At 38.0% G+C, this 14,302-nt stretch overlaps 1 protein-coding gene and 1 pseudogene across 2 annotated transcripts; both read left to right on the top strand.

Annotated features, from left to right (window-relative positions):
- The first annotated feature begins 579 nt into the window (after positions 1 to 579).
- LOC148096638 (major histocompatibility complex class I-related protein 1-like) lies at positions 580 to 2,840 on the top strand (annotated as a pseudogene).
- Positions 2,841 to 6,673: 3,833 nt separating this feature from the next.
- On the top strand, positions 6,674 to 10,967 carry LOC148096637 (major histocompatibility complex class I-related protein 1-like). Of its 2 annotated transcripts, none has more exons than XM_087834739.1 (6): positions 6,674 to 6,728; positions 8,175 to 8,435; positions 8,786 to 9,064; positions 9,159 to 9,458; positions 10,323 to 10,439; positions 10,918 to 10,967. In XM_087834739.1, exons 1-6 carry the CDS (start codon positions 6,680 to 6,682, stop codon positions 10,965 to 10,967), a joined length of 1,056 nt encoding a protein of 351 aa, XP_087690865.1. In that variant the 5' UTR covers positions 6,674 to 6,679. The 2 variants fall into 2 exon arrangements, with proteins under 2 accessions (XP_087690865.1, XP_087690864.1); XM_087834738.1 differs by having other exon boundaries at positions 6,680 to 6,728; positions 10,323 to 10,430.
- The last annotated feature ends 3,335 nt before the right edge of the window (positions 10,968 to 14,302 follow it).

Genomic DNA, 14,302 nt, shown 5'->3' with positions numbered 1-14,302 from the left:
ATGGACTTAATTTTATTTATTTTTTTGTACAGTTCTTAACCTCTTAAGCCCTAACACCCCCTGATATATGGGGCAAAAGGCAGGAGATCGGGTAGGCTTGGGGCTTAAGAGGTTAATTTTCATTCTATATTTTCTCTTTAATATTTTTAAGCTGTTGAAGTGCCAACACACAATCCCTTTAATTGAAAAGATTGTTTTTTTATTTCTCATAATGAGGTGAGGAGGTTTTTTTTGCCCATAATCACTCCAAGCACCTTTTTCTAATTCATAATATTAAAGAATTTGTAGGAAGTCTTTTTAGTAGAGGTTCTTCAGAGGCTGCTGTTCAGATTGATTCAGGAAATTAGGACCTTTTGTTCCAGTTGCTGTTAAACAAGAGATGTGAACAGCTGATATCAGAACATGACCCATGGCCCAAACACAGTAATTTACTGTATTCAAAGTGTATGCTGGTTAATATTTAATTCTTTATGACTCAGAAAACTTTGGACCAGCCCATCAAAAAATGAACTTGGACAAGTCGCTCATGAAGTCTCAGTTGTTTTTCTGGATTTAGCAAATTTTAAAATGCAAAATAAGATGAAGAATCTGTTCATATTACTCCTCTGCTGTCACGCTGCGTCTCTAGGTAAGATTATATTTCAAATATCATAATGTTTCCCTTTACTTATATCACCTTGAATTTCAAGTGACAGACTTTTAGTTTCACTATGAGCTGTTGGAATTTTATTTACCTCTTCTCAAGGCCGGAGGAATGTAAGCACCCCCAGAAATCTTTCTTGGGGGGGCCTGGATACATAGAGCCCTGTTTAATTATTTTTAATTTATGACTGATTGAAATTCAAGTTTATTTACCCCATCCTCCTGTAGACATGTGCACCTCATCAAAAGGATTATGTGGGTTACTGAATGATGAAAACTTCAATAAATAATATCAAAATTAATTTTAGTAATTAATGTCAAGACATTCCTTAAATATATTACAAACAGTCATACAAGAAAGTATATACCTAATTCTAAGTCACAATTATTTTATAATTTCACATTAAAACACTCCTTGAAGTATTTCTCCACTGAAACCTCTGGAGCCCAGAGCATCCCCGAGTTTGTGGCTGTTGCTCTTCTTGATGAAGTTCAGATAGGAAGCTGCAATAGCAACAGAAGGGGACCAGATCTTAAAACTGACTGGATTAAAAAACTCTTTAAGGATGATCCGCGGCGGCTGGAGTGGTACACATTTCAATGTTTGGATAGTCATCATTCATTCAAGGGTCGCATTGATAGTTTAAGACAACGTTTCAACCAAAGTGAAGGTATGGATTTGTTCTAGTTGTTACTGCTGAAATTAAAAGACCTTTCCACATTGCTCTCAAGTTTATATAGTATATTTTGTACCAGTGGCACTACCCATTCATCCTCTGTTTTTCTGTCTGCAGTATTACTTTGTGGCATTCTGTCTCCTTTTTCAGGTGTTCATATAATGCAGAGGATGAGTGGCTGTGAATGGGATGATGAGACTGGACAGATTAATGGGTTCAATCAGTATGGTTATGATGGAGAAGACTTTTTAGCATTGGACCTGGAGACACTGACATGGATCGCTCCAAAACCACAGGCTGTCGTCACCAAACTGAGATGGGATACTGAAGAACCCCGATTAGAATAGAACAAAAACTTTTTAATCTATGAATGCCATGAGTTGGTGAAGAAGTATGTGCAGTATGGCAGAAGCTTTTTGCAGACAACTGGTACAGTTACATTAACTTAAATGACTTTCTTGTTTCTAAAGCAGAGTATGATTTAAAAGAAAATTATACAACTGTCTGTCTCTCTCCAGTTCTTCCTTCAGTGTCTGTCCTCCAGAGGACTTCCTCCTCTCCAGTCAGCTGCCACGCTACAGGTTTCTATCCTGAGAGAGCCAAGATGTTTTGGAGGAAAGATGGAGAGGAGCTTTGTCAAGGTGTGGATCCTGGAGAGATCTTTCCCAATAATGATGGGACCTTCCAGATGAGTGTTGATCTGGAACTTTCATCAGTCCCACATGAAGACTGGCAGAGGTATGACTGTGTGTTTCATCTCTCTGGTGTGAACGAAGATATCATCACAAAACTGGACAAAGCAGTGATCAGGACAAACATGGGTAAGACTGCATCCTGTAATGGTTTTGAAAGTATTATTTTGTCTGCGTGACTGTTGCTTTGATTTGACTTTTCTGCTCTGTATGACAAAGTGTTGCCATTTCTTGTTCAACAGTAAAGCCCACTGACACGGTGATCTTCATCAGTGCTGCAGTGGTTTTCCTAGCTTTCATCCTCATCACAGCTGTGGCATTTGCAGCTTGCAAAAAGAAGAAAGGTGAGAATATTACATTTTGTTTTTTAGTCATGTCTTAATCCATTCGGCCCAATGAGTTTGACTGCAAATACCCAAAACACAGAAATCTAAAGCAACAGTATAAGGCTTAGAGCCACAGTCATGTAAATACAAAGGGAAATGATAATGTGGGATACAGTATTCAGTAGGTGGAAGGCACAAAAGATATGTATGTGCAGTGAAAAGAAAATATGACAACTGATAAAATTTCTTGTTTTGTTTTTTTAGATAAATGTTCACCACCCTGTAAGTAAAACTTGCTTTTATTGTATTTGTTTTTTGTCAAATAAAGTGCATCATTAAAGTATTAAATGAGTAAACCTAAACCATGTTTGCAAACAGAAACCAGCGATCACTGCATATTATACCTTTGAGAAGTTTAGAAAAGTATTCATACGCTATGCTTTTATCTTATAGCTTCTGACGATGGGTCTGAGCAGTCTGAGAAGCTAAATCTACAAAGATGACTGTCTTGTAAGCAGTTCTGTTCTCCACTGTCTGTATGAGTTTGCTCTGTAGCTGCTGCAGTATCATCCACAGTTCAAAGACATACGTTCAAAACACAGTTGTTTGAATTACCCACAGCTAATGATAGCAAGTATTTGCATGTGGAGCACAACCCATTTTTTTCTTTGTGATATTTGGAATTGGGATTTTTTTTTCCTTAAAAAGTTTTTATTCATTATCAAGAAAAGCATAAAACATAACAAGCAAACAAAAAAGAAAGAAAGAAAAAAAAGAAAAGAAAAGAAAAGAAAAAAAAAGCCCAAAGGGAATATATTAAAGTCATTATATACCTGTACAAATACACATATGGGGTAAAGAGGAGAGAGAAAAAAAAAAAAAACAAAAAACAAAAAACACACACACAAAAAAAAATATTTTCACTCAATTACCCACAGATTTAGAAAGAGAAAAAGATAAACTCCAAGAATGAATTGTTGTCCTTTACGCTTACTTCTTATTTAACTGAGAACATCTTAATCGCAACCACCCCCCCTCAACAGTTGGGACAAATCATTTGGCAAATAAGAAAGCAAAGGGGACCAAACATTGAGAAAGAGACCCTCATTTCCTCCGAAAATAGCAGCAGTTCTTTCGTGAGGAATAACTTCTCTGTACCACAAAGTCACAGAGGGAGGTTTATCCTTAACCCAATTAATGAGAATACATTTCCTAGCTACCAGCAATAGTTTGTCACATAATTTGCGCTGCAAGTGATTCAATGTTACTTCTTTTGAGGGTAGGCCAAGAGGAAAATACCTGGGGTCCCTTTGAATCAGATTGTTAAAAATATTACTTAGTTCTTGAGATATGTAGCTCCAAAATCTTTTGATTAATTTACATTCCCAAAAGTAATGAAAAAAGTGCCAGTTTCTTTTTGACATTTACTACAAAAATGGGAAATATGAGGTGCAATCTTATGCAAGACATTAGGAGCTATATAAAGTCGATGTAAAATTTTGTATTGGGTTTCTCGCAAGCGGTTGCAAGTAAAAGTGGAACTACCCATGTTAATGGCTCCTTTCCACTCCTCTTCGGTATATTGATTATTAAGATCTCTCTCCCATTTATGAATAGCGCTCAATGTGTTGCTACTGAGAGTATATAGGAGAGAATAAAAAGCTGAGATAAAATGAGTTCTGTCTTTTTAGAATTGGGATTTTAACCTGCTTCATTGAGTAATCACTGCACACACACACACCTGTATAGTCCTCTGTAAACAAAGTATTAAATGTATGTTGGTTTATACATCTGGCAATGAAGTGTGCTACACAACAGCAAAACATCTGAAGCTGCTTTATTGTTGCAAGTTGCAAGTATACAGCATAGAAAAGTCCTTGCTAACATCTTTTTTCCAGAAACATTAAATTTATACTCTTGGATTAGTGAAAAATGTCTATCTGATAAAGATGTTGTGTTATGATCATTTATACCAAATATATATAAACCTTAATGACCAATGTGATTTGACAAAGTGAAATACTTTTATCAGTGTCAGCCTGTATCTGGTATTGCTTACTAAAATGTAAAAATGAAAGTATGTTGAGCTGAGGAATATAAACCATCTGATATACACAGTTGACTTAGTTCTTTTGTCTTAAACTGCTCAGGCTCCTCAACATATGCTGTGCAATAACTGTATAAAGCATATATGTATAATTGCTGTTATGAGGTGATGATGTTGCAGCATCAGTGATGCAATTTCCATGGAAATTTCAAGTTTATTCATATTGCAAAAATAACACTTTTAGAGGCTCCTCTAAGTTTCTTTTATATTTATGTATATGTTATGTATATGTTTATATACATTTTATATTTCTGCTGTAGTTATATTATAGCAAGGAGACATGACTTTGGATAGTGTACGTCATGTGTTTGTGATATTGTGGTGTCCCACCTTTTAGAGAGTCGTATGGTATTTTAAGCACAAATACATGTTTGCAGTCTACTCAATTTCCCTCTGGGATTAATAAAGACTGTCTGATTTTGTTTCTCACTTAACTGAATTTTAAAAAACTATGGGATTAAATAAGACTACACTTATTTCCGGACAAAACAGGAACAAATGACAATGTGTTTTGATCGCTGTGCCATTTGTTTTAATGGTTTAAAGTGAAATAAATATGTGTCTGTGAAGTAAAGCTTGAAGTTGACTGGTACTGTGTGTTTCTAGGATAACAACTATTTAGTTCTGTGACCTTTTCTCAAATATTTATGTATTTACCTTGTAGGGCCGACAGTTAATTTCCCCCCTGTATTAAAAATAATGTATTTTTCTGTAATGCGTGCATTGGATTCTCCTTACAATATAATCATATTTGTTTTGTTTTTTATTGAGTGCAAGTATGTTTTATTTTAGTTTTATTTTAGTACTATTAGTAGTACTAGTTGTACCAAATAAGGGAAAGCAACACAGCTGCGGAAAACAAGGTGCTGTTATGCTGAGTGAACGGACTCTATGGCAGAACACACAGAAGCGCAGAAAATGCAAGGAGTGCTCTTTATTTGTGGTGTCAAAGTTATATGAAATTATACAGAGGGACAAACAGAGGGAAACCAGGGGAGGAGCCTGACACGTATTCGGAGGGAAAAGGGTTACCCGCGCACGCAGGGTGGATGTATAAGAAAAAGAAAAACGAAACTTTAGAGGGAGATGCCAAACCACCGGTAAGAAACAGCAACAAACATGGGGAGAGTTGGAGAGCTCACTTGTCACACTGGCTGTTCGGGCTCGGGCGAGGATTCTCGGGATGTGGGAGAAACGCTGTAATTGATCTCCGTAGTGATCCCGGAAATGCGGCTTCACAAACAGCTGACAGGTAAGCGGGTGACGGATCCGGCTGAGGATACAAGACAACAGGTAAGCAAACAAAATCCCAGACATAGGTTGGCCGTAATGCACACCGCGGAGAATTAAACACGTTACCACTCGAGGAGGTGGCAATACTCCGACACCAGACGTCAGTCGCGCTGCTCCTAAGTAACGCTCCATCAAATGACGTCTGATGCACCGCCGGTGTGTCAGCATCCCGTGACACACCACCCCGCCTACCTGAGCTGAAAACAGAAGCAGACCCCGTAACACCACACCAGAGAAACCCCACCAACTCCTAACAGGTGCAGGTGAATGAAATCAATCAACAAGCTGGGACTGCGAAACTGAACGTAATGCACACGATACGAGAGACTATCAAAATAACAAAGCAAGCCCAAACTCTGAGACTAAAACACGTAAACAACGACAAAACTGAATAAACACGGGAGACCTAACAGAAACACAAACTAGGCATGGGCAACATGAGGGGACAGGAAAAAACTTGAGAATAACTGACAAATAAAACTATGAATACGGAATGAAAACAACCTATTCAAACTGAAAACTAAAACAAAGTCGAACAGAAAATATTAAACCGAAACTAAGAGTCCAAAACAGAAAATGCTTGGTACAAAACCAAGGATCATGGAAGTTGGTACAGCATACTTTAGATTCCCTGAAATATTTTGTCATGAAAAATTATAAATTGTCTAGCCCAATTAACTAAGTTGATCATTTGTCTTTGAGCTAAGCAATTTAATGTCGTAGAAACTTTAAAAAAAATGCATAGCCAATGTATTTTGGCATTGGCTATATGAGACATATTTCCCTGTTTCGAAGTTTTGAGTATTTACCAAATACTGTGGGTAGAACAAACAGTGTGCATGCGTGGTAAAAAGGCACAGCCCATCAGGAAATGAAACGGGATGAAGCATAACATTCAGTTGTTTTTCTTGCACTGATAAAGAAGAAAAATTAAGAAAAAACATGAAGAATGTCTTCATATTACTCCTCTGCTGTCATGTTTCATCTTCAGGTAAGATCATAGTTCAAGTTAAGTCTTAAGTGTTCTCCTTAACCTACAACAACTTGAATTGCAAGAGATGTCGTCTTTTTTAGTTTCACTATGAGCTGTCGACATATTATTTACTTTTTGATCGAGAGAGTGAGCAACTTCAAATTCTTGGGCACATACATTTTCCATTTCACAGGACCTCACATGGAGTATTTACACCACCTCCTTTTTGAAAAAGGCACATTTCTTAAGGGCACAAAGGAGAGTAAACTTGCTAACAGCTGCTGTTGTTCTGTTAAACATTTTTCTTTGAACGTATCCTCTCCCATGTCATCTTGTGTGGCTCACAAGCTGCACTGTAGCTGACAGGAAAGTAATAGAGTGTTATTAAATTAGTACAGAACATTATGCACACAGTATGACTTCATGCTGAGGAAGAGCAATACAGATGTGACGTTTGCTACAAGCATGCTGATGGAGAAGTTTAGAGAAGTTAAGAAGGAGCTATGCTGTCTCTATGTGGATCAAATGTGGAGGAGTGGGAGAGAAGGGTGGTGCAGGACATGTACGAGGGCAGTCAAACAGTGTTGAGGTAGAAGTGACTGATGGGTTTTATGGTGGGGGTGGAATTGCATCAGGGATCATCCCTTTGGCTCTGATCCTTTGTTTGCAGTGGTGATGAGCAGGTTTACATATGAGGTAGAGGAGTGAGAGTGGGGAGCAGGTGAAAGAGAAACTCCAGAAATGGAGATATGCTCTGGAGAGAAGGGGAATGAAAGTTAGTAGAAGCAAAAACAGAATACATGTGTTTGAATGAGAGGGAGAGGTGGAATGGTGAAGATTCAAGGAGCAGAAGTAGTGAAGGTGAATGACTTTAAATACCTGGGATTAACCATCCAAAGCAGCAGACAGTAGACAAGGGAGGTGAAGAAGAGAGTGCAGGCAGGATGAAGATGAGAGTCAGGGGTCATTTAGGAAAGAAAGACATCAGCAAGAGTGAAAAGGAAGATTTATAAGATGGCAGTGAGACCTACTATGATTTATAGTTCGGACTAGATAGACAGAAACACTTTCTTTTTTAGTAAAGCATTTAGTTAGAGGTGGATTAGGTGACCCTGAATCATCCCTTGGTTAGGCTGCAATCGGTCTAGGTTTCAGGGGGCTTCCCATGATGCACTGAACATTTCTTCTTCACCTCTTTTCACTCTCTGTGTTTATAAACCACTATGCATTTGATCATTAGTTATTACTAAACTCTGGTTCTCTTCCACAGTGTGGCTATTATCCTGTCTCTTCTGCTCTCTTCCTTTCCTATTACACATCATTGTTTTCCATCTCTTTTTATGTTCACTGATGTATCACTGATAGATTTATGTTTTTACAGTGTTACAGAATTAAGGTCATATTTAACCTACTTAAATGATACACAAAAATATGTAATAATTGAATGTCCCATCAATTTCACAGTTAAACATTCTTTGAAGTTCTTCTCCACGGAAAGCCCTGGAGCCCAGAGCATCCCAGAGTTTGTGGTTGTTGCATTTGTTGATGAAGTTCAGATAGGTGACTGCAATAACAAAAGAGGGGTGGAGGTTACAAAAGACTGGGTTAAATTCTTTGAGGATCATCCTCAGCAGGTGGAACGGTATAATTCAGAATGTCTGGGTTCTCAACACTTCTTCAAGGCTAACATTGACAGCTTGAGACAACGTTTCAACCAAAGTGAAGGTATGTGAAGGTTATTTCACTTGTTACTGCTGAAATATTATCCCGATTATTATAAAATCCCTCTAAGAAAATAATTCAAAGCACATGACAATTTGAAGGTCTTTTTTGATGGTATTTTTCCCACCACACTGCTAACATGAAAAATAGCAAAGAAGAAGCAGTGAATGAATCCAAAGAACACAAAATGTGAATCCTGATAAACTGTTCATCAGAAAGAAAGAACGCTACAAAGAAACAACCCCGTGTTAATTCTTTGTGGTATATTCTTTCTCAGTAGGTGCGATATCACCTTTTAACTCTGCTCACATCTCACTGGTGATTGCAGTTATTGTTGCTGTCTCTCTTTTCAGGTGTTCATATAATGCAGAGGATGAGTGGCTGTGAATGGGATGATGAGACTGGACAGATTAATGGGTTCAATCAATATGGTTATGATGGAGAAGACTTTTTAGCATTGGACCTGCAGACACTGACATGGATCGCTCCAAAACCACAGGCTGTCATCACCAAACTGAGATGGGATACTGAAAAAGCTCGATTAGAAATCAATCAAAACCTTTTAAGTCACGAATGCCCCGAGTTTTTAAAGAAATATGTGCACTATGGAAGTAGCTTTTTGCAGTCAGCAGGTAAAATGGCAGCAGGCCTAATTCATAGGCTTCACCATTTCTTAAGTACAGTAAAATTCAAAAGATAATGACACAACTTCCTGTCTCTCTCCAGTTCTTCCTTCAGTGTCTGTCCTCCAGAAGACTCCCTCCTCTCCAGTCAGCTGCCACGCTACAGGTTTCTATCCTCACAAAGCCACGATGTTCTGGAGGAAAGATGGAGAAGAGATTCATGAAGGCTTGGACATAGGAGAGATCCTCCCTAACAATGATGGGTCCTTCCAGATGAGTGTTGAGCTGAAACCATCAGTCACTCCTGAAAAATGGGAGAGGTACGACTGCGTGTTTCAGCTCTATGGTGTGAACGAAGACATTGTCATCAAACTGGACCAAGCTGTGATCAGGACCAACTGGGGTGAGACTTTATCCTGCGGGGTTTTGTAAATATTTTTGTCATCCTCTAGCTTTCAAATTCAAGTCCTTAATCCTTAATCCTGGTCTTACTTATTAATAACTACAAGTATAAATATAAATATAAACTATACTACTAAAAGTATTCACCAACCCATCCAAATCATTGAATTCAGGTGTTCCAGTTGCTTCCAGGGCCAAAGGTGTATACAATCAAGCACCTAAGCATGCAGACTGCATCTACAAACATTTGTGAAAGAGTGGGTCTTTCTAAGGCGCTCCGTGAACTCCAGCGTGGTACTGTGATAGATGTCCAGTCATGAAATTTCCTTGCTACTAAATATTCCACATTCAGCTGTTAGTGCTATTATATATCAAAGTGGAAGTGACAGGGAATGACAGCAACACAGCTGTAGAGAGTTTCATGGAATGGGTTTCCATGCCTGAGTAGCTGCGTCCAAGCCTTACATCACTGCAATGGATGCAGTGGTGTAAAGCATGCTGCTTCAGCATACTGAGACATTTCACTCTATTTCATGCTCCTAACTTTGTGGAAAGAGTTTGGGGATGGCCCCTTCATATCCACCACAAAAAGCAAGGTCCATAAAGACAAGGACGAGTAAGTTTGGTGTGGAAGAATTTGACTTGCATGCACAGAATCCTTTGCAATGAACACTTTTGTGTGAACCAGGCCGACTCGCCAAACATCACAGTCTGAACTCTCAAATGTGCTTCTTGTTTTGTGCAGCTCTTTGTTTCAATCAGAGATGTTATTCTCATCAATTATCAGATGTGATGTGGTCATTACAAATTCTTTAGTAACTGCACACATTTTTGCTCTGTATTATAAAGTGTTTCTTTTCTTCAGCAGAGAAGCTCTCTGACGGGACCACCAGAAAGCACCATGCTCTATGGTTTGTTCTAGTTTTCACCATCATTGCAGCTGTGATATTTCTGGCTTACAAAAGGAGGAAAGGTGAGAAAGGTAAGAAATCTCATTTGAGATTAGTTTTTGAACTCATGTTTTATCCACAGTTAGATGGGGCATGCTACTCAGTGGGAGGAAATTTAAAAAGATATACATTGGTATAAACTGATTGTCTACCAATCAAGTAAATTTCATTTGATCAGATTCCATCGATGTATAGTTTTCCATTGTACTTACGTAATTACATCGGACTGTAATGTAATTACATGGAAAATTACATTCTCCGTGCAATTTTCTTTCTAATTTAACCAATGAAATTAGTCTTGAATGACGATATTAAAAGAATAAATGCAAAACCCTGATTGTATTTTGCCAAAACACATTCCGTTTCTTATTTATGCTCTCATTTGCTTGATAACCACTAATATTTCTGCAGAGAGAGGGTTGTGTTTGCAAACAGAAACAAACAATCACCTGCTTATTATACTTTGAATAGACCAGAATACTTCCCGACTGTCTGTTTTTGATATTACAGCTCCTGACGATGGCTCCGAGCAGTCTGAGAAACTAAATCCACAAACCTAATTGTGCTGCAAGCAGTTCTGCTCTCCATTCTTTCATCTGGCTGCTATAGTATCTCCTGCCGTTTAACATTTAAGTTTTATAATTAATTATTTTATTTTCTGTATTTCTCCGTAAATTTGATTTTATTTTTATTTAAGTTTATTTTATTATTTCCACTGACAACACTAACAATTCTGACACCAAACAGTTTATCAGTTTCTTAGAATGCTTTGGTTTAAACAGTATACGATCGGCCCTACCCAAGCAAAAAGTCACACGCTTGATCAGGGTTTTTTTTCAGAGGCCTTGATTTCAATAAGTATCATGTCAAAGCCAGTACAGCTGAAACAGTTATTAAAAACAGAATAGAAAAGAAAAGCCCTTTATTGTCATTGTACATGTACAACGAGATTGTGAGATTATTATTCAAAGTGCAAATGACCAATAATGTCCTCCTATGATGATGCAGTGTCTTAGATTATTGACCATGTTGCCTCTGTTAAAACTATTAATATACAGGGTTCACCTAAAGCACCCTGGAGAAACAGTGAAAGGGTAAAGCAGGCAAAAAGAATCTGCTGGACAGGTGAAAGAAAATATTGAAAAGATAAACTACAAATTAATTTTGAAATCTACAGTAAGGACTTCACTGCTACAAAAACAAGCTAAAATTAGCCAGACAACACTACATGTTCCAAATGATTAGCAATAAAGAGTCTAATTCTGCTTTTCTATTTTCATCCACTGATAAACTAATTAATCCCTCCAAAATCATACCAACTGAATTTTATTCAGCTAATAAGTGAATGTGATGAGGAAATATCTTAGCTTCTCATATTTATCCATCACTGACATTCTGATCAAATTACTACTACAAACACAATGTCCACATTATCATTTCTAATTTTTAAAGATCTGGAAGAAGATATTCACCAGTTAAAGTCTTGGACCTTTTTGCTCGACTTTGATCCCCACCAAACTATTCAAATTATAAGTCATTGCTTTAGAAAACATTTAGTAAATATTATCAACAGTTCTCTACATTCATGGCATTTTTCCTGTTTCTCTTAAATCTGATGTAATCACACCACTACTCAAAAAACAAACTTAGATCCATTGTAATTAATAATTAAGACTCAGACTTCCTAATCTTTCATATACCATTTCATTTACCAGAGCTGCTTTCACTTAAGAAATTTAATTAAAGGTAATTAAACCACATTACTCCAGTATTAAAATCACTTCAGTGGCTCCCAATGCAATTTATAATTACTTTTAATTACCTATTACCTCTTTTATCACCCATTGAAGTGTGGTTTGCCATTGAGAAATTGGCAGTAAACAAAACACATAAAATAACCAAAACAGTGACAGAATCTCAGTGTTAGTTACTGTGTGTGTTTTGTATTTGGTAATGTATGTCAGACTGGTTCAGTGCTGGCTGCTTTTTTGGTATAAGTAGTCAAAGATAAAATCAGTAAGTATACAGCACAGAAAACTACTGCTGTGTCGGCATACCTTACACAAACACTGAGTTTCCACAAAACTCTTGGATGGGCTTAAAGATAACAAGCGTTGATCACATTAATGATGGTGAAATTTTCACTGAACTACAAGATTAAAATTCTACTACTGTATTCCTATTTGTACATATTATTTTTGTGGTGGTGTTTTTTTGGAATCTAAACATTTTACTATGTCTTTAATTAAGCCTTCACTTGTTATAATCACTGTAAACTTGTGAATTAATGATCTTTGTCACTGTGTTTAACGTCTGGTGACATTTAGAGTTGAAATACACATTTATTTAAATGCACAGTTTAACTAATAAATCTTTAACCACCAAGGGGAGCCAAACCTCATTTAGAAAGACAACCTTCTGGCACCCCCTTACATTAATGAGAGGAACTACATTTTCCTTTCCCAAGACAATGCCTAAATGACCATCTACTTATTACATTAATTGTAGAACAATAACAACAGTTTTTTTCACCCAAAGTCATAGTGGGTGTGTTACAAAACTGCATATTTTTGTTCTAGAGCTATGAATCAAAATTAAATAAACAAATCTTAAAAGATCCATCCATCAATTGATCCATTCATCCCTATCGCTAAGGGAGAGGTCAGCTACCCTTTGGAGAAAGCTCATTTCTTTTGGTCACCATCCAGAGCTTGTGATGATGGGCAAGAGTAAGGGATATAAATCGACCAGTAAATCCAGAGCTTTGCTTTTACATTGCTTTTACATTCAGCTCTCTTGTCACCATGATGCCCCACGTCCTCCGTTCACTAGTTAAAATAAATAAATAAAATAAAATAAACTTTAATCTTTAATAAAACAAATCACACACACACACACAGCGCAAACTGGAAAACTTGCACCCCACAAGTCAAACCATAGCTTTTGCTGGTTATAATTTTCCAAGCCTCAATCACAGTCAGCTTGTGTGCAGCTTTCTGCAAACTGGGAGAAGCCAGCGGAGGAAATATTGGATTCCTAGCACTAGCATGATCACTGTAGCCAGCCACGGAAGCGGAAGTGCAGACAATAGTCCATAATGGGTTAAATAAAACCAGGCAAACCAAGAGAGGTAAGCCTACTTAAAAAAATAATACTGCGCTGCTGGAAATAATTCGAGCACCTCTATCTCCAACACTGCAGTAAAAGAGAAACGGGCGCGCTACAAAGGGGCTGCAAAAATATATTACTATAAATTCCAATACTTTGAGGGAATTGGAGGTCTAGCGAAAACCTACCTGTAGCTTTCATGCGATCTGCTCAACTTGCTGATTGATCTGTAGTGGTGTGCCAGCATTTACTGCTGTGTTTTGCCAAAAGCACGGGAGGAATAAACCAGAAAAAGAACTGGCTTCCCTTTATACAGACCGACGCCACCTTGCAATCAATATGCAGGTGGGTTCCCAGTTAACCTAGTTATGTGACTGTGAAGAGCAAATGCAAAAGAGAGATAGAGAGGACGATAAAGCAAGCGAGAGAGAGAGGTTGGAACTCTGAGCTGCTAGTTGTTTTGCTGGGGCGATCGTGGCTCAAGAGTTGGGAGTTCGCCTTGTAATCGGAAGGTTGCCGGTTCGAGCCCCGGCTTGGACAGTCTCGGTCGTTGTGTCCTTGGGCAAGACACTTCACCCGTTGCCTACTGGTGGTGGTCAGAGGGCCCGGTGGCGCCAGTGTCCGGCAGCCTCGCCTCTGTCAGTGCGCCCCAGGGTGGCTGTGGCTACAATGTAGCTTGCCATCACCAGTGTGTGAATGTGTGGATGACTGAATATGTAAAGCACTTTGGGGTCCTTAGGGACTAGTAAGGCGCTATATAAATACAGGCCATTTGCCATTTGTCAAT

This window comes from Neolamprologus brichardi, chromosome 22 (assembly GCF_056152115.1).
Source record: "Neolamprologus brichardi isolate AB-2024 chromosome 22, ASM5615211v1, whole genome shotgun sequence".
NCBI lineage: Eukaryota > Metazoa > Chordata > Actinopteri > Cichliformes > Cichlidae > Neolamprologus > Neolamprologus brichardi.
The sequence above is the reverse complement of the archived record's forward strand: the minus strand, read 5'-3'. Positions and strand labels throughout refer to the sequence as shown.

Bases quoted from the DNA above. Each gene is read 5' to 3' on its own strand.
- LOC148096637 (XM_087834739.1), top strand. From the start codon at position 6,680: ATGAAGAATGTCTTCATATTACTCCTCTGCTGTCATGTTTCATCTTCA. The intron at 8,436-8,785 runs GTATGTGAAGGT...CTCTCTTTTCAG, and splicing joins ACGTTTCAACCAAAGTGAAG to GTGTTCATATAATGCAGAGG. The intron at 10,440-10,917 runs GTAAGAAATCTC...TTGATATTACAG, and splicing joins AAGGAGGAAAGGTGAGAAAG to CTCCTGACGATGGCTCCGAG.